This window comes from Agelaius phoeniceus, chromosome 25 (genome assembly GCF_051311805.1).
Source record: "Agelaius phoeniceus isolate bAgePho1 chromosome 25, bAgePho1.hap1, whole genome shotgun sequence".
In the NCBI taxonomy this organism is placed as follows: domain Eukaryota; kingdom Metazoa; phylum Chordata; class Aves; order Passeriformes; family Icteridae; genus Agelaius; species Agelaius phoeniceus.
In genome coordinates this window covers 5,701,109-5,728,672 of record NC_135289.1, presented here as the reverse complement: position 1 = coordinate 5,728,672, position 27,564 = coordinate 5,701,109, and the positions used below count along the sequence as shown (strand labels likewise).

At 55.1% G+C, this 27,564-nt stretch overlaps 1 protein-coding gene across 2 annotated transcripts in view; it reads right to left on the bottom strand.

Annotated features, from left to right (window-relative positions):
* The window catches only part of LOC129130368 (receptor-type tyrosine-protein phosphatase V-like), a 50,158-nt gene extending 45,781 nt beyond the window's left edge, over positions 1–4,377 (bottom strand). For both annotated transcript variants that reach the window (XR_013185175.1, XM_054648773.2), the window contains exons 1-3: positions 3,836–4,377; positions 2,802–2,856; positions 269–535 (exon numbers count right to left, since the gene is read on the bottom strand). Coding sequence is in view for 1 of the 2 variants with exons in the window: in XM_054648773.2 (XP_054504748.2) it covers positions 269–535; positions 2,802–2,856; positions 3,836–3,901 (388 nt within the window). In the remaining variant the exon portion in view is untranslated. The remainder of the gene's footprint in view (positions 1–268; positions 536–2,801; positions 2,857–3,835) is intronic.
* Positions 4,378–27,564: the final 23,187 nt, after the last annotated feature.

Sequence of the window (27,564 nt, the reverse complement as noted above, 5' to 3'; positions counted from 1 at the left end):
ACAGCATGAACCCAGCCCAAGGTTCATGGTTCATACAAGGTGCAGGGGCAGGACAAGGATGAGGGAATGACCCCTAAGACTCTGGGGACACAGAAAGGACCTAAATTCTTGTAAAAGAGAGGAAAAGCCCAACCTAAGACTCTGGGGACCCAGGAAGGAGCCTGGTTCTTGTGGATGTGAGGAAAAGCCCAACCTCCCATGAACTAGTAGGGCTCCAAACAGCACAACAATCACTGGTAGGAGCACTGAGGTCCTGGGGAGCCCTTACTTGTCTGTGCTGTGATGGTCTGGCTGGCAGTGTCCATGCAGGCCAGCGTGGCTGTCACCTCAATCTCGTAGCGTGTGCCAGGAGTCAGCCCATGGAACCAGAAGCTGGTGGTGTTGGGTCCAGCAGAGCCATTCTGCAGCAGCATGCCTGACCCCAGGGGGGACAGGGCAAGGAAATATCCCTTGGCACCTCCCTCTGGCTCATCCCAGGACAGGAGGAGGGAGTCTGAGCGGTCATGGTCACTCACACTGACATTCAGGAGGGTGCCTGCAGAGGCAAATCCAAAACTCTCAGCAGGGATTGGTGGTGTTGGGTGCCAGCCTGCAGGGCCAGCTCCCAGCCACCCACCCTTGCTGGGGTACACCACCACCCTGACCCAAGGACTCTGAACAGCCTTTGGGAAACACAAGGATGTTCAGAAACCTTCATGGACTCAGGTCAAAGGAAGCTGTCAAAGAGATGCTCCTAAGCATGGAGCATCTGCTCCACTGAAGAACGACCAGGAGGCTTCAGTCACCATGGGCTTTGTCCAGAGAGTCCTGGTTTAAGGCAGAGAAGTTCCCTGGCTGGGTATAATCCACTGCTCATCACCTTGGCTGGCCTGAGCCCCTCAAAAAGACATTGGAGGCTCTGAGCCCACCATGGAGGAGCAAGACAGGGAGCAGGATGGATGTGGCAGGGAGATCATTGTGCTCCCTGCAACAGTCTCTGCCCCTGTGTGGGCTCTGACAAAGGAGGGGCAATGGCTGCTTTGGGGGGATCCAGACAATGAGACACCCCCATCCTGCCCAGTTCAGAGGTGACATGGGGGACTGGGACACTGCATGCATGGAGGAAATGTGGGACCAGAGAGGCCTCAGCCACTGCTGAGGTGTGTCCCTGCACTGGCTGTGCTGCAGCAGCGAGGACAGGGGCTGTGGCATCCCAATGGAGTGTCTGGGGACAGGGAAGTGGCATTCAGGGCTTGGCCTAATTGATGGGTCAGTGGCTGAAACTGCTATTGAATTCCTGCCCTTAGAGCTGCTCGGGAGTCACCCACACAACAGGAGGCAAGCAGAGCCTGTCTGTCAGGCCCAAGCTGGTGGTGTGACCAGGGCAGGGTCATCTCTGCCTCACAATGTCTCCAGCAGATTGTTACACCCCCATCCTCAGCCTTGCTGTCAGTCATGGAACCATTTAGATTGGAAAAGCCCTTTAAGATCATTGAGTCCAACTGCTCCCCCAGCACTGCCAAGTCCAGCACTAACCCAAGTCCCCAGGTGCCACATCCATGAGCTTTCTATGGCACACAGCCTTTGGAAAATGCCAGAACAGCTCTAGTGCTAATAACACATTTGTGAAATAATTAGCACTTCAAATTTATGGTGTGCAACGTGTTATGACAGGCTTACATAGGGTCTGGCACAGTGAGCCAGCACAAACCAAGCACAATGACTGCCCCAGAGGGCTGCCATGGGGCACCTTTACACAGCCAGGGAGGAGCAGTGTGGGCTGAGCCCGGGGCAGGGACACCATTGGCACTGCTCAGGAGCTCTGTGTGTGTGTCTTCCCTAGAGCTGGACTTTCAGAACTATGTGCAACTTCTGTTCCATGCAATGCTGTGGTTTGGAGCCTGCTGGTGAGGGCAAAAGGACCAGACAACATCAGATGGACAGAAAAGGAGCATGTAGTGCCCCACAGGGCCATCCCTGAGAAGTTCAAATGTGTATTTAGGATCAGCCAGCTCAGGAAGGGTAACACTGGCTAACTAAATGTAGCTGGGTGCCATGGGTGGGGTGTCTACACCTGGGCCAGCTGCCCTGGGCCACCCTTGCTGTCAGCAGACACCCAGAGCACCAGGCAGAGCTGACCTGAAGGCAACTCACAGCTCACTGTCCTGCCTGGTGTCAGGCAGGGATGGTTTGTTACTGCAAGCTCTTTCTTATCTCCTGAAGGTGTGAGCTCTCAGCCCATGTTTCTCTGCTTCTCTTGAGTTTCCAGCAGCTTCATCACCTGCCTCCCTCTGTCACCCTCCTCACATCTGCAGCATAAATGTACCTAAAATGGGCCAGAGGCCTGTGATGACCCCAGCACTGCTCATGTTCCCACTAACCACACCACACACAGCACATCCACATCCACCTCATGCCCTTACAGGTGCCTGTGGATCATCCAGGTGATTTCTCACTGGCACAGACTGATGCCATGTGGGCACTGTGCTGGCTCCAGGCCTACAGCAGCTCTGGGGCTGCCTTACAGATTCTGATCCAGCTCCAGGGCTCTGAGCAGGGCACCTATGGCTGTGCTGCCACTGAGCCCAGCTGGTGCTCTGCGGAAGCAGAGAGCTCTGGAGCCTTGTGCCCCCATCTAGTTGGTTGCTGGAGAAGGATGGGACTGACTCTCCTCCTTCCCTGGGCATGTAGTCAGCCTAAAGCAGAATATTTACAAAGCCACTCTTAACTCCGAGTCCTGGTCCAGCACATCTCATCTCACCCCTCCAGGCACGAGACCATCCTGCCCTCCTCAGCCTGGGAACCTCCTTGCTGTGACTCACCTCTTTCACCACGTGCATCCTGGCCCTCCTGTGCTGTGTGGTTGCATCCCTTGCCCTGGGGGATTGAAAGTGTCAAGTGAGAGAGGAGCAGGATGAGACCAGCACCCGGGAGAGGTGCCCTGTGCCAGGCACAGCTCCCACCCTGACATGGCATCTGTGGGCTCTGACCCCTTTTCCTAGGAGAGCCTGGGTCACTTCTCAGACCTCCCTTAGCCAAGGCAAAGAGACAGGCTTGGCAGATGCAGCCTGTGGGCTGCCCTGGCCTTTTGCACAGGTCCTGGGGCTGCAGACAACACAGGCCATGCCCACAGGGGAAAGGCCACCAAACCATCCAGGGCACAGAGAGTATCTGGAGAGAGAGGGAGGGATTGAGCTCTGCACAGGGCCTGGCAATCTCAGTCCCTCTACAGGCACACCTCCTTCCCACTACCAAGGGAAGGGAGGGACCGCAGACCTCAGTCCAGCTGCCACCCCACCGGGCAGAACAGAATCCCGGGAGCCCCTGGCACCCTCCCGGCAGCGGCGACACCGGCGTGTGTTCTCACAGCCTGCTCCCAGCAGGGTGTGCCCGGCTTTGGGCTGGCGTCAGTTCCCCCCACGTTAAAGGAAATGTCTCCTGCCCACTCCCTGTCCTGCAACAAGCCACAGCAGAACCATCATTTTCCTGGCGTTCTTTTCCCTCGGCTCTGCGGGCAGACTCGTGTCGGCTCCCCGCCGATCGCGGCGCTTTTGGCAGAGGAGAGCGAAGCGGCTGGGGACCCTGGGAACAGCAGCCGGGCCAGTGGCGGGCGAGGAGCCGGCAGCCACGGCAACGGGGACACGCCGCGCTCGCAGGCAGCGGGCCCGGAGCACCGGGGGCGAGGGGCAGCGGGGGAAGCGCCGCTCGGGATGGCGAAGCCGCTGATGTGGCGCAGCTGCACGGCCAGGGAGAGGCAGCCGCAGCCCCGAGCCGCTCGCCCGGGCAGCCCCTGCGGCAGCGAGCTGGCAGCCGAGAGCTGCGGAGCCAAAGCGGGGCTGGGGAGCCGAGCGCTTACCTGTGCCAGGGTCCCTGGGAGCCGCGGCACGCACAGCACCAGCAGCGGCAGCAGCAGCGACCTCATGGGGACCTGGTGGCAGCAGATCAGAGGGATGACCAAGTTGGGCTGGAGGGGCAGTTCCTCAGCAGCGGCTGTCCCCAGCCAGCCCCGTGTCCCACGGCAGCCAGGAGCCGTGTCCCCGCATGCTTTCCGAGCGCGGGTGACAAGATGGCATCACTGGGGACCGGCCAGCCCGTGGCACCTCGGCCGGGCCCGCTGGCCCCGGGCGGGGGCAGAGCTCGCCTCCAGCCTGGGAGAAGCCCAGCGGGGGCGGCCGCCTCTCGCCGGGCGCATTTGCTGTTGTCGCCGCAGGTCCGTGTCCTCTGCGGTGACTCCGCAGCTGGCCCGGGGAGAGCGGATCAGAGGGATCTGCGGGCTGCGGGCAGAGCTGCCGGCCCGGGGGGAGGCTCTGCTGGCCGGGCTCTCGGGGACCTCGCTGCGGCGGGGATCGGCCGGGCTGGAGCCCGCTCTGGCATCAGCGGCGGCTCCGGGAGCCGGGGCGGGAGGGGCGGGAGGAGCGGGAGGGGAGGAGACGGGACGGGACTGACGGCGGCTCCAGGCTGGGAGGGCGCGCCCGAGCCGAGCCAAGCCCAGAGCAGGGAGGGAGGGAGGGAGGGGGCAGCGGTGGGCTGGGGTGCTCCAGGGAGCCGCGGGTGTGGAGTGAGAAAGTGAGAAGTGCTGTGCACTCTCTTCTCCCTCTGTGCCGCACCTTCAGGCACCCTTCAGCTCGGCGTGCTCTCATTGCTGTGCAGGTGCGGCTGGGAGGGGGTTTGGGCGCGCCGAGGGCAGGGATGGGGGTGTTTCTGTGCCGTGCCCGTGGGCCGCGGGCTGCGGCGGGGGCAGTGCACACTCTGAGAGGCTCCTGCCGTGGCATCTCACGGGCACAGAGGTGCCCATAGCAGGCTTTGCCCGTCTGAGGGGTGGCTGAAGCGGGCTGTGCCCGGGGGGGAGGGCGCTGTCCTCGGGGGGCTGCCCCGGGGAGCAGGCTGTGCCCCGCGCTGCGGGCAGGGCGGTGCTCCGCGGTGTCTGTGCAATGCGCGGCACAGTGCCAGCTCCCATTCAGAGCAGAGATGCCATTGGCTTCACATCAGCGCTGGGGATCTGGGACAGTGCTGGAAGGGGCTCAGTGATGCATCAGTCCGGAAGCCAGCACAGCCTTTGTGGCCGTGGGAGTCTATCCCAGTGGCCAGCACGGCCACCTATGGGAGCTATTCAAGTTCTGCTCATTACTGCAAGCCACCTAGCTGTCGCAGTAGGACACATCCCCCACCTGTCTTCTAGAACACCCGATTCCTTCGACAAAAAACTCAGAAGTTTGTTAGGTGGGACCTGTGACAGACAGAACAACCCCCAGTATCTGGACAAGCTCACGAGAATGCTCCAGCTCTTGCATGCAATTAAGAGGAGAGGGGACACAGAGGACCTGGTCCAGGATGCATCTCCAACCCCAGGTCCATACCCCAACCCTTCTGACAACTCCCAGGCTGATGGAGCCAGCTGGAAAAGGGGACAGGGAACATGAATCCCCCTCCCTTGGCATGGGCAACAGTTAATTTCCCAGGTCCCAGCCAAATGGGACTGGTGCCAGGAGTCCGGGTCCGTGGTCACAGTCACGTCTCTGCAGAGGTCCCTGCCTGGACTGGGCTGAGGATAAAGGAGCCCTGGCCCTGCAGCTCAGCCCAGCAGTGAGGGCCTGTTTGTCACTTCTGTCTAGGACTCAGATGTTCCCCCAGCAGAAAGGTACAGCTCTACCATCAGAGCCTCTCCATGTCACTGTCTCCAGACCCCCTCCCCTGCACCCTGAACACAGAGATCAGGGTGGGAGCAGAGGGCAATGCCTTCGCTCCAGCACAGGCAAGATTTTTAACCTTTAATGCCCACAGCTCCAAGGGATGAATGCCAAAAATGCCTTGGGTGCATCTGCTCAAGTGATGGATGGCCAGGGTAACAGGTGTGGCTCTTACAGATCTCCTGATAAGCATTTGGGATTGAGATCCACCAGCACCTGGGGTGATGAGGCTGACCCATCAACCAGTGCCACAGCCAGCTCTGGGGATACCCATCCCTGCTGCTGGGCACCAGCTTGATGGGCAGCTGCCCACTCCCCATTTAGTGCAAGGTGAGTGCTCACAGGGACTGGGGTGAGCTCCTCCAGCCCCCTGAGATGGAGCACCTCCCCAGAAATGAGACAGGGGGAGATCTGAGCCTGATTGCTGCCGTCTCCAGTGGGCTGGGGACTGTTTTTAAAGGCCCCTTTCCAGAGCTGGGCAGCTGCAGCCGGCTGGGAGGAGGCTGGAGCTCCTCACTGCAGGCAGGGTTTGCCAGGGGGCCCAGGCAGGATCAGGGAGGTTACAGCTGGCTGCTCCCCAAACACGTTTGCAATGGATGTCCCCTCACAGTCCATTATGGGGTGCAGGCTGCCAGCACAGGTGGCCACACTGTGGATGGGGAGCGTGGGGTTGTTTGCTGCCATGAGCAGCCTGGAGGGTCACCTGGAGGGTGGCTGGGATAGAGGCAGAGCGAGCAGGGCTGGTGTCCCTGGAGAGTGGCAGGTGATGGAAGAGCTGAGTGCAAGGAGCCCCTGGCTGATGAAGCAGGGGATGGAGGTGAAGATGGAGGGCTTTGCTAGGCTAAGAATTATGATCCAGGGACATGGGACAGGAGGCACCCTGGATTTTGAAGGAAAATCCTGGAAAAAGACGTTGCATGTCCCAGTGTCAAAGGCAGTGTCCCCTGCAGTAGTGGCACAGACAGGAGGTTTCCCTAGAGTCAAGGTGGGGATCCTGCACCTTCAAAGCACACCAAAGAGCAGTTCCAGGCCAGCAAGAGGACAAACCCAGCCACTGGGACACTCCAGCTGGGCTGTGCCTGCTTGGCCCAGCTGGAGAGAATCCAAAGCCATGCATGGTGACTGCACCTGCCTGGGCACAGCCTCAGTGCCCCTGCACCAGCCATCCCCAGCTCCAGCCACAACCTCTGCTGCTGCAGCCCTGCATGAGCCACCACTCCCCCACTCAGACAGTTGCTCTGGACAGTGGCTTGCCCAGGGAGCAAAGGGTCTGTTCTACCTGTTCTGGTCTCTGAGCTGGGCAGCCAAGCAGGGATTTCTGGAACACAGCGTTCCCTCAGATCTTGCTGCCATACTGTGCCACTGCCCCACACCTCCCCAACCAGGAGAGGGGTAACCTCACTTGGCACAAGGATGGGCTTGGGGGATGCCTTGCTGCCCACCAGCATGGGATTGGCCTCTGAGCATGGACCAGGAGACATCCCAGCAGCTTTCAGAGCCTCTGCATGTCCTGGTGGCACAGCAAGCTGTCACTCCCTGCCATGGGGACATGTGTGAATAGCAGCCCTGCTTATTTAACCTCGGGTCCCAGTGGCTGTGCTCCCTCAGCTCAGGGAGTTTGGGCTGTGGCTGCAGTAGAAACAGCCCAAAGCACTGCTGGGAGCCAAGCTGAGGCCCTGTCCCTGGCGCTGCAGGGCTCAGCAGCCTCCCCACGGGACAGAAGCTGCTCATCCTGTGCCAGCCCTGCCTTCCCCACGGCCACTTCAGTGCTACCGTGCCACCTCAGGTGGGGACACAGAGAGGGAGAGCCCTCCTTCAGTGGGGATGCTGGATCTCCCCTCCAGTCCCCCCTGACCATGAAGCCTTCAGCTGTGCCAAACCTAAAGACAACTGCAGAACTTTCTCCACCCAGCAGCTGGAACCAGGCCTGGAAACTCAGGGGCTGCCGAGTCATCACATTTTCCGCGAAGCAGAGAACGAACGAACGAACAAACGCTACCGCAAGGAGCAGGGGGATGGGGACGCCCCGCAGCCTGGGGGGACGGGGACACCCTGCAGCCTGGGGGGACGGGGACACCCCCTGCCCGAGGGGATGGGGACACCCTGCAGCCTGGGGGGACAGGGACACCCTGCAGCTTGGAGGGATGGGGACACCCTGCAGCCTGGGGGGACGGGGAACCCCCTGCCCGGGGGGATGGGGATGGCCCCCTGCCTGGGATGGCTGCAGGGCTCCTGGGATGGCTGCAGGGCTCCCGGATGGCTCCAGAGCTCCTGGATGGCTGCAGGGCTCCCAGGATGGCTGCAGGGCTCCCAGGATGGCTGCAGGGCTCCCGGGTGGCTGCAGGCTCAGCCCACCAGGGCTGGGAGGGGACAGGGGCTGTGCAGCCAAGCCACTACCTCTGGCAAGGAGGAGAGCCCCAGCATGGGACTGACTGCTCATGCCCTGTGCTCCAGGGGCATCACCCAGGAGCAGATATGGGAAAGGGGACACAGCGTGCCAATCACTGTGGTGTCAGGTCCTGCTTGAGGTGAGGGACAATAGCCACAGTGCAGAGCAAAGGCCCTGCCTGGCAAAGGCTCTGGGCTGTCCTCCCGAGCAGAACCAACCCCAGAGCAGAGCATGGCCCACCCACATTGTGCTCCATGCACTGGCCTCCTCTCCAGGTGCCCTGGGCATGGAGCTGGCAGCATTGGGTTTGTCCCTGCTAAGGCATCTCCTGACTTGAGCATGGTCCTGCACACCTGGAGGAGTCAAGGCCTCCCTGGGAAGCACCTGCTAGGGTGAGGATGGGCAGGGTGGACAGCAGAGTGCCCACCTCACCTAAGGGTCCCAGCTGTGTCACAGGGTCTGTGTGAGGTGACAGTAGCAGGTGATGCTCCCAAGGCTGGGCATGGGCAGAGCCTTGCAGGGCCCCTGCCAGAGGATAGCATGTGGCTGAGGACACTCCCACAGGGACTCGACCTGTCACTCAGAGGACACAGCCACGACCTGGTGCTGTGGGCAATGCTGGCACTGCACAGAGGAGACTCTACTGCTGTCTGGACATGCCCTGATGTCTCTGTGAGAGCTCTGCCATCCCTCCCTGGGCAGGATTCTGTGCATCCAACCTGGCACCCTACAACAACATATGCCCAGGGGCCCCATGATATGAGGTACTAATATACTGCCACTGGGATTGGGCTGGGAACAGCTCTGGGGCTCCTGCCCTGCCTCAGGCCAGCACCAACCCTTTGGTCCCTGTCCCTCAGTCCCTCCCAATGCCCACCAGCACTGTGAACTGCCCCAGGCCACAATTTCTCCCCTCTGATACTCTGAGGTGCTGAGTGCTGCCCAGGGCTGCAAGGGAGGAACAAGAGGAACAGGCTGCTCCCAGGGCAGAATCTGCAGAGGATGCAGGTGCCAATGGGACCTCTCGCTTTCCAAGGTTCACACGCCATGGTTCTCCAACCCTAAACCCTAGAGCACTGGGATTCTCCTTCTCCAACCCCTGGCAAGGGTTTAATCATTCCCACATGGAGCCCTGCCAGCACCGCTGCCGCCTCCTGACCCGCTTTGGTAGCTTGGAGCTCTTCCCGTTTTGCAGAGGCGGGAGGGCAGGCAGGCAGTGGGGGACGTCACCCCTCTGCAGGGCAGGGCACAGCCACGCTGTCCAGGCTGGGGGACAGCAACGAGTGGCAGGAATGACTCTGTCACCATCACCTGGGTGATGCTCTTGGCTCCCCACACTCCCTGCTGCAGCCCTGGCAGCTGAGCCGGGATGCCTGCGGGTGCGAGCCAGGTGCCTCGCAGAGCTGGGAGCGCGGGGCTGCGGTGACTCAGAGCGCGCCCAAAGCCGGCAGAGCCGGGCAGACCTGCTCTGCACCCCCGGGGCGTGGGCGCCGCCCCTGGGGCTCAGCAGGCTCTGCTTCCCCTGGCCAGGCAACAGGCACTCACTGGGGAGGGCTGAGAGCAGCCTGGATAGTGCAGGTCCCAGATCTACTGCACGGTAGTGCTGGGGCAGCGCCTGGCTCCAAAATCACCCACCCTGTCACCTGCTCCCACCCTGTGATGCAGTGCCAGCACAGGCTGGCAGCAAGGGTGCCCGATGCTACAAGGATGCCCATGCACACAGAGCTGAGAAGTAGCCATGAGCAGCTCCCAGTGCCCACTCGTGCCACACATGGCGAGGGGCCCAGGCACAAGATTCCCCCTGCGCAGGGACAGCCACCGAGTGCCAGGCTCTGCTCCAGGCACAGCTGTGCTCAGAGGCTGCCCATCCCCTGCCGCCCCCTCAGGGCTGTGGCACCAGGCTTGCCTGCACCCTGCCAGGGCACAGGAGCTTCCACACTCCTTTCCCCGCTGCACACATCCTGGCTTCAACCAGGTGTCTGGGAAGAGGGAAGGGGACAAGGAATGGGACCCATAGCTCACCTGGAGGGTGTCCCTGGCGTGGTGCACAGCCCGTTCCTGCGTGCTGGCGCGTGCGGTGTCAACTTGGCACGCTCACACTCACCCGTTTACTCTGCTGGTGCACGGCCCTGACGTTCAAGTCTGGGCTGGACCGGCGGGAAGGCCCGCCTGGGCTCGCCCAGCTCTCAGCTGCAGGATGCTGGGGAGGAGGGATCAGCTGGACAGGGATGTCTCCTGTGCCCCTTGAGGCCAAGGGTCTGCACCCCAGGGGCAGGGGCTGTGTGCCAACACTGCAGATTGGGCATGGCTCACTCCTCCCTGCACCTTGCCAGAGTTTGTCCCACATGCTGTGGTTTCAGCCAGGTGCTGGGGATCGTGGTCGTGCTGAGCATCCCTTCGAGCTGCTGCTGCAAAGAGGATCTGGGAGAGCCCCAGGACAGTGATGAAGGCAGCACAGGCATCCAGCCCATGCACCAGCCCTGAGGGTGTCTGTGGGTTGGGATTGCCAAAGGCTTTGCTGCCTGGAGCCCCATCAGACCAGGCACCATCCCAGAGCGAAGGCATCCTGAGCCCTCAGTCCCTCATCAGGGGAGATGGGGAGGAGCTGGTGCATTGGCTTGGAGGTGCAGGGCATCCCAAGAGCTTGTCCAGAATGGCACTTATCCTCACCCTGGTGAACAGGCTGGTCCCTGGGGACAAGGGGAAGGGTCTAGCCAGGGGGTTTGGAGCAGAGCTGGGAGCAGGTCCCAAGGGACTCCTACTCCCATCTTGGTGGATGGGCAGGAGGAGGTGCAATAGCCATGGCACTGAGTGTGAGCACTCCTGTCTCCTCCAGTCCCAGCTGTGGGCAAGGTCTGCACCTCACAGGTCCCATATTCTTGGCAGAGGCTGGCAGGATGAGCCCAGCTTAGCCTCACATGGGAGCAGTGGGTTCCTGCAGGCTGTGCAGCCCATGGTGGAGGAGTTCTGCACCCAACCCTTGCCAGTCCCACAAAGGAGGGCCACACATTTCAGCTGCCACTCAAGGTATTCAGCCTTCCCCCAAAGGGCACCCATCCCCACCTCAGCTGGGCTAAGATTTCTGCAGACAGGGAGAGGGACAGCAACAGGAGGCCCCAGACACTGCTGCCACAATCCACAGTGAAAACCCAGCCTCCAAATTTGGAAAGCAGCTCAGTTTCCAAATATCACCATGAGCTGAAAATCCCAAGTCAAAATGAAACCAGCTCCAGCCTCCAGTTCAAAGTTTCCTGTATAAAAACAAACCTTCAGACAGCTGCATTTGCACACAAAAGGTTTTGTTTTCAGGAGGAAGGTTTCTTTTTCAGAGGAGTAAACACAAAGCCTGCCCATCTTTCATGTCACATGGTAGGAAGGAGATCTGCCTAGCAGCTCAGGTCACAGGCAGGGCATTGTCCCCTCTTAGTGCCCAGCTGCTTTTCTCTCCCATGTGCCCTGGCCTGTGCCAGTGCCAACACCAACGCCCCCACCAATGCCACCACCACCGTGTCCAGTGGCAAGTCCTGGACTGGGGCTTTTTACACCCATTCCTGTGGCTGTGACACCTTTGAGTGTCCCAGGGCATGGGGAGAGGCCTTTGCACTGCAGCAGTTCTGGGAAGCTGCAGTCTGGCACCCAGGGGTGCTCCTGTCCCTGCAGGTTGGCTGCAGCCCTGGCAGTGCCTGCTTATGCAGCTCCTCAGCTTCTCCCTGGCATCCCCTGCAGCTCCTGAAGCCAAACACAACACAAGTGCATCTTGAAGAATGTCAGCAGTGCCTGGTGCTTTCTGCATCCAGCCCCCAGCACAAGCAGCTTGGCTTCTTCACAGGAGGAGCTGGGGGACTCCTTCTGGGTTCTACTCCCCCAGCCCAGCTGCAGGGAGCCCCAGCACCACCCTCGTGTCATGTTTGGAGCTGGCACAGGCTGGCTGCTCCCCAGGGCGCTGCTGTGGGCAGCCACACATCCCAGTGGTAGCTGCTGCTTGGGACACGTCTTGGCCACAGGCACAGCTCCCACAGCCACTGGTTGCCAAAGGCTCTGCTGGCACATGCTCAGCCTTGCCTGAAGGCTGCTGCAGTTCTAGAGCAGGGGTGAGGCAGCCTCAGAGGGATGCAGGATCAGCACCCTCCACTGTTGCCTGCTGACAGTTTTGTCTGTCCTTTCAGCCACAACCTCTGCTGCTTGACTAGGGTCAGTGGGACCATTGACCAGGCCTTCCAGAGTGACAGAGCTCAGCCTTGTCTCTCCACGAGTCCCCAACAAAGTGTCCATTGAATTGGACATCCTGATTTGGGGGTTTGGAGGCATGGAACATCTGTAAGGCTTGGAGACCTGCCCAGATCCCAAACTTGGAGTGCTGGTCCCTACCCAAAGCACTGGCAGAAGCTATTTTCACATCTGAGCTGGAACACACCTGCCTTGCCTCAGTTTACCATCCACACACCAGGAAGCAGAGATGCTCTGCTGCTGGAGGGGAGGGACAGCAGACTGGTAACAGTGATGCAGCAAGCTTTCCTGAGCCTCCTCATGCCCTCCTGGGCTCTCATTAGGAGCGTGTTTGGCATCTGGGCTGCAAAGCCACGCTGTCCTGCATCACTCGTGGGTGGTGGCTGGCTTGGGTTGGGCTGGGCTCTCTGCAAGGCCCACAGGAACAGCCCCAAGGCTCAGAGGGATCAGCCGGGCTGCCGCTCAGCTTGAGCCACTTGGCTGGGAGAGCCTAAAACAACAAACATCGCAGAATGAGGGAATGTTTCACTGCTTCTTCTGGTTGAGTGGTTTCCTGTTTTCTGAGGAGCCCTTCCAGCACCTCTGGGGCAGAGGACTTGCCTGCACAGAGCCTGGTCCCAGAGCAGCCCCCTGTCTGGGAGGCAAGTTCTGCTGCTTGACATCTGGCAGAGGAAGAGGTTGCAAAAGATTGGCTGCGACCTTTGCCAGAGACCTGCAGCAGGACTGCTGGAGGTTAGGATTTTTCCTTTTTTTTTTTTTTCTTTCTCTCAGGGAATTTTGTCCCATCTGTTGCCTAAGAGATGATACGAACCAGTACTGAAGAGACAAAAGAAGTGGCCAAGGTGGGGGAAAGGGTGCAGCTGGGGAGGGGGTTTCTCTTGGGAAGGGCAGAGATACCCCCAGATTTTGGCAGGGGGTGAGGGGCTGGGCTCAGCTCCTGGCCCTCTCTTTCTCTCAGATCCGAGGGGACCGGTTGAGTTGCTGCCACTGCTGCGGGGACAATTCACTGCCACCAGAGTCAAGCCCTGTACTGCTTTGTCAGGAAAATCCACAGATGCCAGAGGTTTATGTCCAAAGAGGAGAGAGAGGAGTCCTGCACCTTTATTCGAATAAAGGGAGAGAGTGCACCGGCACGCACACCGCCAGAACTTTCTCTCCCGAATTTCGGAGGGCACAGCCTCCTTTTATCCCAAACTCCCGGCCCCATGTTGCCTCTTGCTTTCCCCATTGGCCGAGGTGCTAGGAAGGTACAGCCTTCCCGAACCGCCTACCACATATTCGCCCTTGAACCTACCATTTTACTCCCAAAGTTCAAAAGTTCAGGCTTGTGCAGACACTTTGTTTCAGGAGCCAAGCTGTCTGGGCTCTACAACAAACCTTGCTGCCCGAAGTTAGCAGAGACATTAAGACCCATTTCAAAGACGTTAACACCCATACCTTCACCCATCAAATTCTTTGTAAAGACATTAGCTTCCTCTCAGCTTCTTCTTTCCTGTGGGTGAGCCTTTGGTGTAAGAATGGCGTTGAACTGGGACCTTATTAACACCCGACCTCACTGGAAAAGGGCTCTCACCATCTACTGGGGTGCCTCAGGGGAGAAACCCAGGACCCGACTCCTCGGCCGCTGTTGCCCAGCCCCGCTGTTTTCCGCCCTTGCTCTGGGTTTTTTCACTACACTTTAACCCAGCATCCCGTGCCTGCCGGGTCACCTGCGGCTCAGCTGGGGCTCAGAGTTTCTGCCTCATTTCGCTGCCACCCCGGGTGTGCCCCTACCGCTCCAGCCGCAGCTCCGAGGCTCCTGACACAGCCCCTCTCGCCACCCTGAGGGGCACCGGGCCCGGCTGTGCCGTGGGTGTGTGAGGGAGCCCCTTCTCCATCTCTGCTGCCACCCTGAGGGGCACCGGGCCCGGCTGTGCCGTGGGTGTGTGAGGGAGCCCCTTCTCCATCTCCCCCATCATCCTGAGGGGCACCGGGCCCGGCTGTGCCGTGGGTGTGTGAGGGAGCCCCTTCTCCATGTCCCCGCCACCCTGAGGGGCACCGGGCCCGGCTGTGCCGTGGGTGTGTGAGGGAGCCCCTTCTCCATCTCTGCTGCCATCCAGAGGGGCACCGGGCCCGGCTGTGCAGTGGGTGTGTGAGGGAGCCCCTTCTCCATCTCCCCCATCATCCTGAGGGGCACCGGGCCCGGCTGCACCGTGGGTGTGTGAGGGAGCCCCTTCTCCATGTTCCTTGCTACCCTGAGGGGCACCAGGCCCGGCTGTGCCGTGGGTGTGTGAGGGAGCCCCTTCTCCATGTTCCTTGCTACCCTGAGGGGCACCGGGCCCAGCTGTGCTGAGGGTGTGTGAGGGAGCCCCTTCTCCATGTTCCTTGCTACCCTGAGGGGCACCGGGCCCGGCTGCCCCATGGGTTTGTTTGTGAGGAAGTCCCTTCTCTCTCTCCCCCACCATCCAGAGGGGCACCGGGCCCAGCAGCTGCCCAAGGGCTGTGACAGGAGCTGGAGATGCCCCTGGCAGGAGCAGTGCCCAGGTGGGTCATGATCTGCCACAGTGCCATGATGCCAAGCTGGCAGGGTGGCATGGCAGGGCAGGGTGCCTGCCCCAGCTGGGAGCAGAGCTGGCTGCCTTTGCCCTTTCTCTGCAGTCCTGTGGGTGCTCAGCTGCTTCTTCTCCATCCTCTGCCCCCCTGGCCAGCAGCACAGAGCTCTGCTGCCTGTTCTGCTACCACAGCCCTGGGCCCCAGCACCAAGGTAGGCTCAGCATCACAGAAGAATCCACTCTGCCCCAAAACACCCCTCAAGAGCCAGAAGTGAGGTGTGGGGGTCGAGGGATGGTGAACCAGCAGCTGCAGCACTGCACGGTGACCACTGGCACTGCCCACCCTGCACCACACCTGTGATGTGCTGCTGGCCCCAGGGGTGGGAGGACCAGTGCTTTGCTCAGGGTCACCACAAACACCACCCTGGTGCCAGCCCTCACCCCGTGCCCCGCTGGCAGGAGCAGGGCAGGGTGCTGAGCAGCCCTGGGGCTGGTACAGCTGCTGTCTGGCAGGGCACTGCTCTCATGGGCAAGAAGCCAAACACTTCTGCTGTATCTGGGGCCCTGGTGACACCAGTTGCTGCCTGCATTTCTCCTCCAGTGCTGAAAGCTCCATGGCTCCATCCATGGACTTGCTGGCACGAAAGATGTTCTCAGCCCCAGAGCAGCTAAGGACCCCTCTCAGCCCAAACAGCAGAAGAAAAGGAACTAAAAAGCTCATAGCTTCTTTGCTTTTCCTCCAGATCTGGGGCATCTGTGGCTCCAAGCACCCTGGCTTCCCCACTGTGAGCAGACAGGAATATTTCTGACGCCTGGAACAGGGACAAAGCAGACCTCATGTGCTGCAAGCTCCTGTGGCTTCCACCCCCAGCCACAAGACCAAGAGGACTCAGAGGAATCACAGGAGGAGCATGCATGGCCCAACATGGCAGCTCCCTGAATTTCTGCAATCTAGAACAGCTCAGAAGCAGACAGGCCCACATTCTGCTGTGGCTAGGAGCTGGAGGAGCAGCATTGGGCAGATCCATCAGCTCTGCATTGCTGCCCTCTGGCTGCCTCTGCCTGTCCAGCTGCAGAGATGGGACCTGCCCTGGCTGCCAGGGCTCTGCCTCTTGCCACACAAGAATCGTCACAGAGTTGTTCAGGTTGGAGAAGTCATCACAGAGTTGTTCAGGTTGGAAAAGCCTTCTAAGATCATCAAGTTCATCCACTGGCCCAGCACTGCCCTGCTCACCACTAAGCCACATCCCCAAGCACCATGTGAGAAACGACTGCTCACTTTTTGAAATTTTTGAAGGTTGTGAAAAACGCCAATCACTTGTTTTTAAAATTTTAAAAGTTTAATAGTAATAAAATGGTTATAAAAATAGTAATATAATTTGAGTAATAAAAATTTGGACAATTTGGATTAGGACAATATGAGGCAATAAAAACAAAGAGTTATGGTCAGTCCGGGTACCTCTTTCTGGGCAAAATAAGCCCGAAAAAGGACCCACATTAACAGAGGATTAACCCTTAAAAGCAATAACCTGTTGCATATTCATACACCTCATTCATGATGCATAAATTCCATTCAAACAAAGGATTCTGTCTGGTCAGTGTCAGTTTCTTCCTCCTAATCCTGATGGTGTCTTCAGAACTGAGTGAGGCAGGAAGAAGTTCATTTCTTCTCATAAGGGAGCAATAAATTCTCTTTCTCTGAAAGATTTAGGTGTCCTGTGGCTGCTAGCCCTTTGGGAGCACCTCATTCCTTTCTTTTGAAAAAGGTATCTTACATAGCATAGTTTCTATTTTAACATTTTGTTATAAGCTAAAACTATATTTAACACTACTTAAAAAATTAATACAGCATAACTTTCTAACATCATGCATATAATATTAATTTCAATATTTGCAAAAAGCCAATCATAAAATCTGCATTTTTCCACACATGCAAGAAGAGAGAGTTGTTCAGGTTGGAAAAGTCATCACAGAGTTGTTCAGCTTGGAAAAGCCTTCTAAGGTCACCAAGTTCAACCACTGCCCCAGCACTAAGTCATGTCCCCAAGTGTGATGTGAGAAACGACTGCTCACCTTTTGAAATTTTTGAAGGTTTATTAAACTTTAACAAAAAAAATACAACAAAAGGACTAAATAAGGAAAAATTACAGTGCTGTGAGCCCCTGTGACTACCAGCCACATGCTCATCTTCAAAATGGATGCTCTGCTTTTTATACCTCTATCCCCTCTTAAAATGCTGTCAGTTAACCCCTTCCTTGCTGTCCAGGGGTGCAGATCACTGTCTCACACCTTGGGTGGAGCTCAGGTATTGCCATAGTAACGGGCCAAGCCTCCCCAATGCCCCGAGTACCAAGGCCATCCCATGATAACAATGAGGGGGGGACACATCACAGTAACACAACTCTACATCTACACAACTTCTCTTAACTCACACAGAATGTTCAGCCTTCATTGAGAGCCACCATCTCATCACTCATCTACAACAGCCTTTGTCTCCATCCTGGCCAGTGTCTGATCACCCTTTCAGTGAAGATTTTTTCCCTAAAATTTTAACTGCTGGCACATCCTCCATGGCCCTTTGGCCCCAGGCAGCATCATGTGCAGTTTGTCCTTAGCAAGGTTAAGAATCTTAACCCCCGAGCAGTGACTCACTTGTTATTATTGTTGTTGGTAATGAAGGGATGGGATTATTTTTGGGTTAAGAATGATTTATTGTTTAGATAAATATTAGTCTCAGAGGTTGTGAGATTTTAAAGGAGTAAGTATTTGGTTATAGTTTAAAGTAGTCACAAGTTTCTTTGTTATAAGGTAATATATAACTTTTTAAACTAATAGATAGTTGCTACAGGGTTTATTTTTTTTTAAACTCCTCACTTTTACTTACTTATACTGTATTATTGTATTACTGCTAGTTTTATTCAATGGGCTCAGAAGCAGTTATATACACATATGCTTTTATTATAACTTTAATAAACTTTTTAAAGTTTATTAACTTTTAAGTTTAATAACTTTTTATAACAAATCAAATCCTTTAGTATCTGTAGAAGTTTCTGTTTTCCCAACTCCCACAACTTGCCATTGACTGGACTCACCACACCTATTTCTGCAGCAGACACTGGCTGGGCTATTTTAAGCACCTTTCTAGCTGTTATCAAAGGCTAGAAGAGGATCTGTGTCTGTCGAGCCTTAAATTCTTTTATTTGTTATAAAAAGTTATTTTTTTGCTAGGGTCAGGATAAAATGTGTGATTTTTTGTTGGGACTCAGATGTTTATTAGTTACCTCTGTTACAGTCTCACAAACCCTGAGTTCTACAGCACTTCACTCTAACAAACTAAAAATGGAGCCCTGTCCCTCTCTCTGCAAGGCCTTTTAAGGATAAACTGTCCAATTAAGAAATGACACCTAAATTATTTTTATTTTAATAATAACTAACTAATAACTAATGACTAAATACTAATTAATAATTAATACTACCTGATAATTGTTTATTAATTAATAATTAATTACCAGTAACTAATTTTCTAATAACTAATTTACTAATAACTAACTACCTGTGGCCTGCAATGTGGACTTTTTTATCTAATTACACAATACTATTTAAACTTATGAAGAACAAAATGAAGAAGAAGGAGTAGCCTCTGCCTTAAACCTCCATCTTGCTTTATATATATTACTATACTCCAAAATTTTAAACTCCAAGTTTTCCACCCTGTGATATCACACACCTCTATTCAAACTCCACACCCACAATCCCAGTTCCATCATTCCATTTTGGAAGCTTCTCCATAGCCTCAGGTCAATGCAGTGTTCTCTTGGGGGTCAGTGCCTGGCAGCACAGAAAGTCTGGAATTCTCAGCATCCAGGGTTCCAATGTTTGCCTTTCAAACCAGGACAATCACAAACCCTCCCTGGAGACCCCAGAGCAGCCCGGCCTGGGAGGGCAGTATTGTATTTGCAGAGTGCCTTGTGGCAGGAAGGAATGATGAATTGAACTCTGTGATTTTAGGTTAATTTATTATTTTATGGTACTATATTATATTAAAGAATACTAAACTAAACTATACTAAAGAATACAGAAAGGATACTTACAGAAGGCTAAAAAGATAATAATGGAAACTGATGACTCTTCCCAGAGCCTCGACACAGCTTGGCTGTAATTGGCCAATAAGTCAAAACAATTCACATTAAATTAAGGAAACAACCACCTGTTAGTAAACAATCTCTAAACATATTCTAAAAGAGCAAAACACAGGAGAAACAAATCAGATAATTATCGTTTTCCTTTTTCTCTGAGGCTTCTCAACTTCCCAGGAGAAAATCCTGGGCAAAAAGATTTTTCCAGAAAATATGACTGTAACAGGGTGTTATAAATGAATAGTCCAAATTAATAATTAAGGAAATTTATTAAATAATCAAAGTATAAATTTGGAAAAAGCCAGAAGCAATTTTGATTCTGAGCCAGGCAATCAGGGTGGGGGAGACTCAGGATTTGGCTTCTATCACACCAAAGGTCCATGTGGGTCTCCAAAATGTCGTTTCTGGGGTCTGTTTTACACAGTCTTTTGGGCTCTGGAAGGGGCTCTTCTTTAGCATATTTTAGCATATTATCATAGTTTTTCTTTCTTGCTGCCACATTTCCCAGAATTATCCAGGCAGTGGATAATTCCTGGAATCCTGTCAGGTGAAAATTTTTCTGGGATAAACTTCTGATGATGCCTATCAAATGCCTCCTGCTGGGGTCTTGTCAGACGGAAAGAAATCCCTTGAAATATCCATCCCTGGAGACAGTGTCCTCCTGGTGTTGGAATCTCCATTCTTTATCATGTAGCCTATTACTGCTTGTTGGCTGACACTGGTTTGGTACACAAGATGCTGTGGTTTTAATTTCTGTGAAAAATGCATATTTTATGATTGGCTTTTTGCAAATATTAAAATGAATATTATATGTGTTGTGTTAGAAAGTAATGCTGTATTAACTCTCTTAAGTAGTGTGTTAAATATAGTTTTAGCTTATAACATCATGTTAAAATAGAAACTATGCTGTGTAGGATATTTTTTTTTTTTCTAAAGAAAGGACTCGCATTGAGATGCCAGCCACAGGACACCTGAATCTTTCAGAGAAAAAGAATTTATTGCTCCATTATCAGGAGAAACGAACTTCTTCCTGCCTCACTCAGTTCTGAAGACGCCATCAGGATTCAGAGGAAGAAGCTGGCACTGCCCAGACAGAATCCTGCGTTTGACTGGAATTTATGCATCATGAATGAGGTGTATGAATATGCAACAGGTTATTGCTTTTAAGGGTTAATCCTCTATTAACATGGGTCCTTTTTCGGGCTAATGCTGCCCAGAAAAAGATACCCTGACGTCTGTAACTCTTTGTTTTTATTGTCTCATATTGTCCTGATTCAAATTGTCCAAATTATTATTATTACTCTAATTGTATTACTATTTTATAACCATCTTATTACTATTAAACTTTTAACATTTTAAAATCAAGTGATTGGCGTTTTTCACAATTTCCTTTAGCAGGAATTATTGGATCACAGATATCAGACAGAGCAGCGCCGTTCCCCGTGCCCGTGGCTGCGTGGGCGCAGCTCCTCGTGCAGCAGAGCCGGCAGTGACAGCTCTCAAACCGCTTCCTTTCTCTCTGGGGCTCTGTCTCCTGCCCCTCCTGCCCAGCTCGTTTCCTGTCACTGATAACTGCTGAGAGGTCACCAGGCTTGGTGTCCCCCTGAGGGAGCAGCCCAGGGACTGGGGCAACAGAGCTGTGCTGGGCAGAGCCAGCAGGGCTGTACTGGGCAAAGCCAGCAAGGCTGTGCTGGGCAAAAACCAGCAAGGCTGTGCTGGGCAAAGCCATCAGGGCTGTGCTGGGCAAAAACCAGCAAGGCTGTGCTGGGCAAAAACCCAGCAGGGCTGTGCTGGGCAAAAACCCAGCAGGGCTGTGCTGGGCAAAAACCCAGCAGGGCTGTGCTGGGCAAAGCCATCAGGGCTGTGCTGGGCAAAAACCCAGCAGGGCTGTGCTGGGCAAAAACCCAGCAGGGCTGTGCTGGGCAAAAACCCTGCAAGGCTGTGCTGGGCAAAAACCCAGCAAGGCTGTGCTGGGCAAAAACCCTGCAAGGCTGTGCTGGGCAAAAACCCTGCAAGGCTGTGCTGGGCAAAAACCCAGCAGGGCTGTGCTGGGCAAAAACCCAGAAAGGCTGTGCTGGGCAAAAACCCAGCAGGGCTGTGCTGCGCAAAAACCCAGCAGGGCTGTGCTGGGCAAAGCCAACAGGGCTGTGCTGGGCAAAGCCAGCAAGGCTGTGCTGGGCAAAAACCCAGCAGGGCTGTGCTGGGCAAAAACCCAGCAGGGCTGTGCTGGGCAAAGCCAGCAAGGCTGTGCTGGGCAAAAACCAGCAAGGCTGTGCTGGGCAAAGCCATCAGGGCTGTGCTGGGCAAAAACCCAGCAGGGCTGTGCTGGGCAAACCCAGCAAGGCTGTGCTGGGCAAAGCCAACAGGGCTGTGCTGGGCAAAAACCCAGCAGGGCTGTGCTGGGCAAAAACCCAGCAGGGCTGTGCTGGGCAAAAACCCACAAGGCTGTGTTGGGCAAAAACCCAGCAAGGCTGTGCTGGGCAAAAACCCAGCAAGGCTGTGCTGGGCAAAGCCAGCAGGGCTGCCAAGGTCCCACTTGTGAGAAACAACTGCTCACTTTGAAAGTTTAAATAGGTTTATTAAACCTTGACAAAAGTACAACAAAAGGACTACGTAAGGAAAAATTCGCAGTGCTGGGAACTGCCCTTGTGGACATCATGTGGCCAGTTCATCTTCAAACTGGATGCTCAGTCTTTTATAGCCCTGTGGGTTGCATCAGCCAGCCCTGGCCCCTCTCAAAGTCTGTCAGTCAGCTCTTCTTTGCCATTTATCAGTGCAAACTGCTTTCTTGTAACTGCATTGGGGGTCAGGTGTTGCCATACCCCCTAAGCACCAAACTTTTCCATTCCCAACTGCCCCATGCAAGGGACACCTGTGCAGCTTCTTTGTACCTGTCCTAGACAACCCTGGCTGTCTGATGGTAACAATACAGGAGGGGAAGGGAACTGTGGAGAGAACAGAGGATGTCTAAACTACAGTAACATAACTGTACATCACTAAGCTTTTCTTAATACTCGCACAATAGTCATCCCTTAATTGTGAGAGCCAATCATCTCATTATCCATCTATAACACTCTGCTGCAGTATGCCAAGGCACCCAGGGTAGGAATAACATGATGAGTCTTGAGGATTTTCAGGCCTTTTTGTGCCTTTTTCACTGAGACCTATTGCTGGTCAGGGGTCTATGTACAAATCACAAACGGGATGGGACTGTTAGGAACGTGCCTTGAGCTGTTTTATTTTCCAGCATCAGTCTCATTCCATGGTTATGACAATGGGAAGATGCCACCAGCTCTCATCTCAGGCAGCAGACAAAGAACTCAATGTTATAATTCACTTTAAAAGTTTTTTGACCAATCACACAAAACAAAAGCACATTGACAGTAGTTCAACCACTATAAGCATACATACCTTTGGTTAAAACAATGCTTGCTTATTTTGAATATAATACCTGCTTGTAAGCCTTAAAACACAATACACAGAGCTCCATTATTACGCTTAGAATTTCCTAATATCTCACTAGATAAACTTTTCTGTAGCTTAGGGAGTTATTCTACACAAGTGTTAATACACAGACCATTGTTCTATTTGTCCTTACTTTCTACCTCGTATATAATTTTTCTGCTGACAAACCTTATGGCTACTTCTTAGCTCTAATTGCAGTTCTGCTGTGTCTGAGGCCTGCCTTTTGCAGCTTTCCCAAACCCCTCTAATTTTAAAGATTCCCACAAGACCTGCTTTGCCCTGTGTGCTGTGAGGACAGGGAGGAGCTGGGTGGTGTCCAGTTCCTGGGAGACTTCTTTTTGCAGGCAGTTCTGTGTCCTGGAGCCTCCCAAGAGGATGTGTGTGCCTCCTGGCCAGCCCACAGGTGTCCAAGCAAGGCTCTCTCCCCAAGGGAAACCAAAGCACGCAGCATTTTCCTGACAGCATTTCTAAAAGCACAGCTCTCTTGGAGGCACCCAGGAAAGCACAGGACAAGCCCAAGTGACACATGGATGAGAGATGTGCTGCCACAGGTGCTGGGGCTGTGTCCCCAGCAGGCTGTCCTGGTAACCAGGTCATTCTGTGGCCTTTGCTGGCCCTCTGTGGCTTCTCCACTGGCATTTGTTGGCTAGTGTCAAAGTCTGAGCACCTCAGCATTGAGGAATGGTCCCATGTGTTGGCTTAGATACCCTTTACCCTGGGGACACAATTTAGTGGTGGACATGGCAGTGGTCAGTTAATGGTTGGACTTAATGATCTTAGAGGGATTTTTCAACTTTAATGTTTCTGTCATTTCCTGATTCTATACCTGATTATTATTTCCTATTTATTATTTATTATTATTTCCTGAGTCTATACACCTGGCTTAGGAACAGTCCTCCACTGTAAAATGAACATGGGGAGCTTCTTCCCACATGAGGAGAGGAACAAACCAGGCTGATATAAAGCACTTTCACTCTGGAGATCACCTTTCCCAGGGGTACTGTTCCTGTGCCAAGGCACCTTCTTTAGTCCACAGCAGCACCAACCCTGCATGAGTGTTAGCCCAGCCCAGTGGTGCTGGTGCAGCCCAGCTCTGCTGCTGCTCTGTTGGCAAGTTTAGAGGAAAGCTCAGCTTGTTTGCAGGAGATATGAGAGAGTGCCTAATTCCAGAAACCAGACATGGTTCTACTCAGCAGTCATAGAACCATAGAATATGCTGAGTTGGAAGGAATCCATCAGGGTTATCAAGTCCAACCCTTGGCCCTGCACAGACACCCAACAACCCCACCCTGTGCCTGGGAGCTTTGTGCAAATGCTCCTGGAGCTCAGACAGGTCTGGAGCTGTGACCACTTCGCAGGTGATCCTGCTCCAGTGCTCAACCATCCTTTGGGTGAAAACATTTTTCCTTTTATCATTTAAACCTCCTGTGACAAGGATCCAACTGTTTCCTCTAGTCCTGGTCACAGAGAGCAGAGACTGGAGCTGCCCCTCATGAGGTGTTCAAGAGCTCAGCGAGGTCTCCCCTCAGTCTCCTCTTCTGTAGGCTGAGCAAACCGAGTGATTCAAAGAAAACAATCCAGAGTTAAGCAGGAAATCCAGGTCCTAAACTCTTCCTCTGGTTCTCCTTGAGGAGAGGGCTGGCAGCATCAGCGGCAGTGCCTTGGCAAAACGAACCAGCGATTGCTTAATTGCTCCGAGCTCCAGCCAGGCACAGCACAGGAGCAAACTCTGCCCAGAGCGTCACCGGCCACGGAGGAAAGGTCGCCCATCCGCCGGGATCATCCCGGTGCCGGTGGGATGCCGGGGCCCCGGGCAGCGCTGCGCTGAGCTCTGAGCGCCGAGCTCCGCAGCCCGCCCGGAGGATGCTCCTGCCGGGGCTGTCCTTGGGAACGCGCTCCCCTGGAGGACGCTGGAACAGCGAGAAGCCGCTCTCGGGAGGAGCCATCGGCGGGGCTGCTGCCCCCTCCCCGGGCCGGCGGGCGGGGCACACGGACACAGGTGAGGGGCCGAGGGCTCGCTGCCCCCCGGGAGCCTCTGCGGGATGCTCGGCATGGCTGCACCGTTCTCCTCCTCCTCCTCCTCCTCCTGTGCCCTGCCGGCAGCTGGCACAGAGCCTGCTCCGTCCTCAGGCAGCTGCTTCACCTTCAAGCCTGCGAGCGATGTTCAGGCAGCGGAGGAGACGGGCTCATTTCCAGCAGCCTGCAGGACATCCTGACTGCCAGCCGTGCCAACGGAAGCAGAACCATCCCTTCCTGAGTGCTGGACCCAGAGGTGACGGGGCCTGGTGGGACAAAGCCCTGGGGAGTGAAAGTGTTGGGCACTGTCTGTGCTTTGGGTGCCAGCACTGCCACTGAGCTGGCAGTGCTGAGGTGCCCAGGTTGAGGTGACTTTGGGGCTGCAGTGCTGTGGGGAGAGGGGGGAGAGGTGCTGGGGTGTGGATCAGGGCAGGGGGGCTGGGTGAGGGAGCCCATCCTCAGGAGGATGGGGAGCAGAAATGGGCATAAGGATTGGTTGGTCAGTAGTGGGAAAATAGGTCCCAGTCTGGAGGTGGATGGTGCTCTTTGCATAGAGGGAACTGGCTATGAAATCATGGCCAGAGGTGCAAGATGACCCCATTGAAAAGTAGTTTTAAAATGCAAGTGAACAAACAGCAAGTACCAGTCAGGGATAAATCCAGATCTTCCTTTCCAGAGCACCAACTCCATAGGGGCCCTACATCTTGCTGAAAGTAAAGCCACACCTATAAGGACTCTTCAAGAACCCTGAGACTATGTCACAGACCTCTCTAGTCCTTACCTCCCAACAGATAATCCTAATGCACAGATGCCCATGGTCAGAGGAGACAGGGGATCCCATGCCTGGCACATCCCTGCCTGGGTCAGGGTGAATGGCTGGTGTGGAAACAGCTGGGACTCTTCCCTCCATGTGCATCCCTCCATCACCAGCCCTCCCAGCAGCACTCTGGGCATCACCATCACCCCTGACACCCCACTGCCACCAAGGTCAGAGCAGAAAGGAATGCTGGGGGACAAGGGATGTTCCTGTTCTGGGACCTCACGCGAGGGAGGCAGGAAGGTGAAGGGCACAGCAGTGACCTGCCTGGAGCCATTTCCTTCAGTGCTGCTTCCTCCCATCCCTTTCTGGGTTTTGCCCCTGGAGACTGTCATGTTCCTCTTAGCTCACACCAGGTTGCAGTGGCTGTCTTGGTGTCCTGGTCCTGTCCTTACAGCAAACTGACCTTGGGCTGGGATCTGCCCCCAGCCTGGACACCATCTCCCCTCAAAGCCAGGTGTGCCCTGGCCCCAGCAGTCCCTGCTTGTAGGATCCAGCAGTTCTGCTCCAATGCTGCAGAGCTGGTGATGTGACATGGGACAAGCAGGGCTGCACATGAAAGGCACAGTCCTGGCCAGAGCATTCCCCAGCTCTCTGCTCCCCACTGCTCACACCCCTCTGTGAGCCCAGCCAGGGTCCCTCAGGAGGAGCCAGCTGGCAGCATCCTGCTCCAAGCAGGTGCATTCCAGGGGAGGGATGGAAGGAGGGAGGGCATGTCTGGAGTTCCCTGCTCGAGGTCTCTGCCCACCAGCAGGGATGGGCACTGATGAGTGACCAGGGACATGTGCAGGTGTGTGCACCTGCTGTGTGCCCAGCGGGCAGGAGGCACAGGGCTCAGTCCCAGCAGGGCAACAGACGTAGGTGGGTGCAGCAAGGTACAGGGGACAGCTTGCTGCCCAGGTGGCACTGAGAAATGAAAAATGCCCTGGGTCATGCAGTGTGTTCTGACTCCCTCTGCTCCTGGTCTCCCTGACATCCAGTCTCTCTCTACCAGCTCATGTCTCCTTTTCCACCAGCACCTTCATTTTCCTGCTGTGGTCTCCACAGCTCTGTGTCCCCTCCAGTGCTCTCCCTTCTCATGCACCTCCTCAGCATGCTGGTGCTTTGGCAGAGGGGAGGAAGAGCAGCCATGCTGGCAGGTGGGAGCACACTGGGCTCCCGTTGTGCACCATCAGAGCTGTGTAAGGGTCAGGACATCTGAGCAGTGCAAACATTTCTGCCCCTAGGAGCCTAGGCCATGGCACATCCCCACACAACATCCCTACCATGTTCTCCTACCCTGGGTGAGTGGCCATGGCCAGGACAGTCCCTTCAGTCTCCACTGAAGTTTTCTGCATAAGGAGCAGCCCCAGGGGCCAGGTGTAGTTTCCAGAGGCTGCATCCTGGGTGTCCTGCTTAGCTGCAGCTGGCACAGGCAGGTGTGTGACTGGCAGAGCCAAGCCAGCAGCACAGGGAGCTCTGAGCAGCAGAGGGAAAGTGCTGCAAGGATTTCCTGAGGACATCCAGGAGGACCTTGGTGTTGTGATGCTCCAGAGGCAGAGGACACACTGCATCCCAGCATCTCAGCTTCCCCTTTTAACCCTGAGGGGGGTCCTTTGTCATGACCAAATCTGAGTGGAAACAAATAAGCCATTTTGCAAAGGAAGTGCATCAGCATCTTTCCTGCAGCATCCAGGGGCATTTCATGACCAAGGCAGCACCTGGCAAGAGGAATGTCTTGGTTTGAAAAGCCAGGTGTCTGCTAAGGAAGGCAGGAGCCTCCCCTGAAATGGAAAATGTAAACGCCCTCCCTCTGAATCATTATCATTTGGAAATTAAGGGCTCTCAGGCAAAAATATGGGAGTAGGAATAACAGTTCTTTACTAGGAAAATTAAAAATACAAATGCAATAGTACAACAAAGAAACCAAACCCCTGCCAGAGTCAGAGCAGTCCCTGTCCCCTGTGTGTCAGGGGGTGGCACAGCCCCATCCCATGGGGGCTCAGCCCTCCTGCAGTGCCAGCTGTGGCTCTGCTGGAGCAGGGATCCTGCACAAGGGGGGAGTTTTCCTCTGCAGCTCCAGGGCTGCTGCAGATGGACCTGGGCTCCCTCTGGCAATGCAGGGCAGCAGAAGCTGCTCCTCTGGCAATGCACTGGGCAAAGGCTGCTGGGCTGTGCCAGGCTCAGATTGTACCCAGGTAGGAATGCTTGGCTCCTCCCCTGGGCGCAGCATCTCCCCATGGGATGGTGGAATTGGATCAGCCCTGCAGGGACACTCACTGGCCATGGACAGCAGAGATCTCCTGGAGGGAGGATTGATTGTGGGAGAGATAAAGAA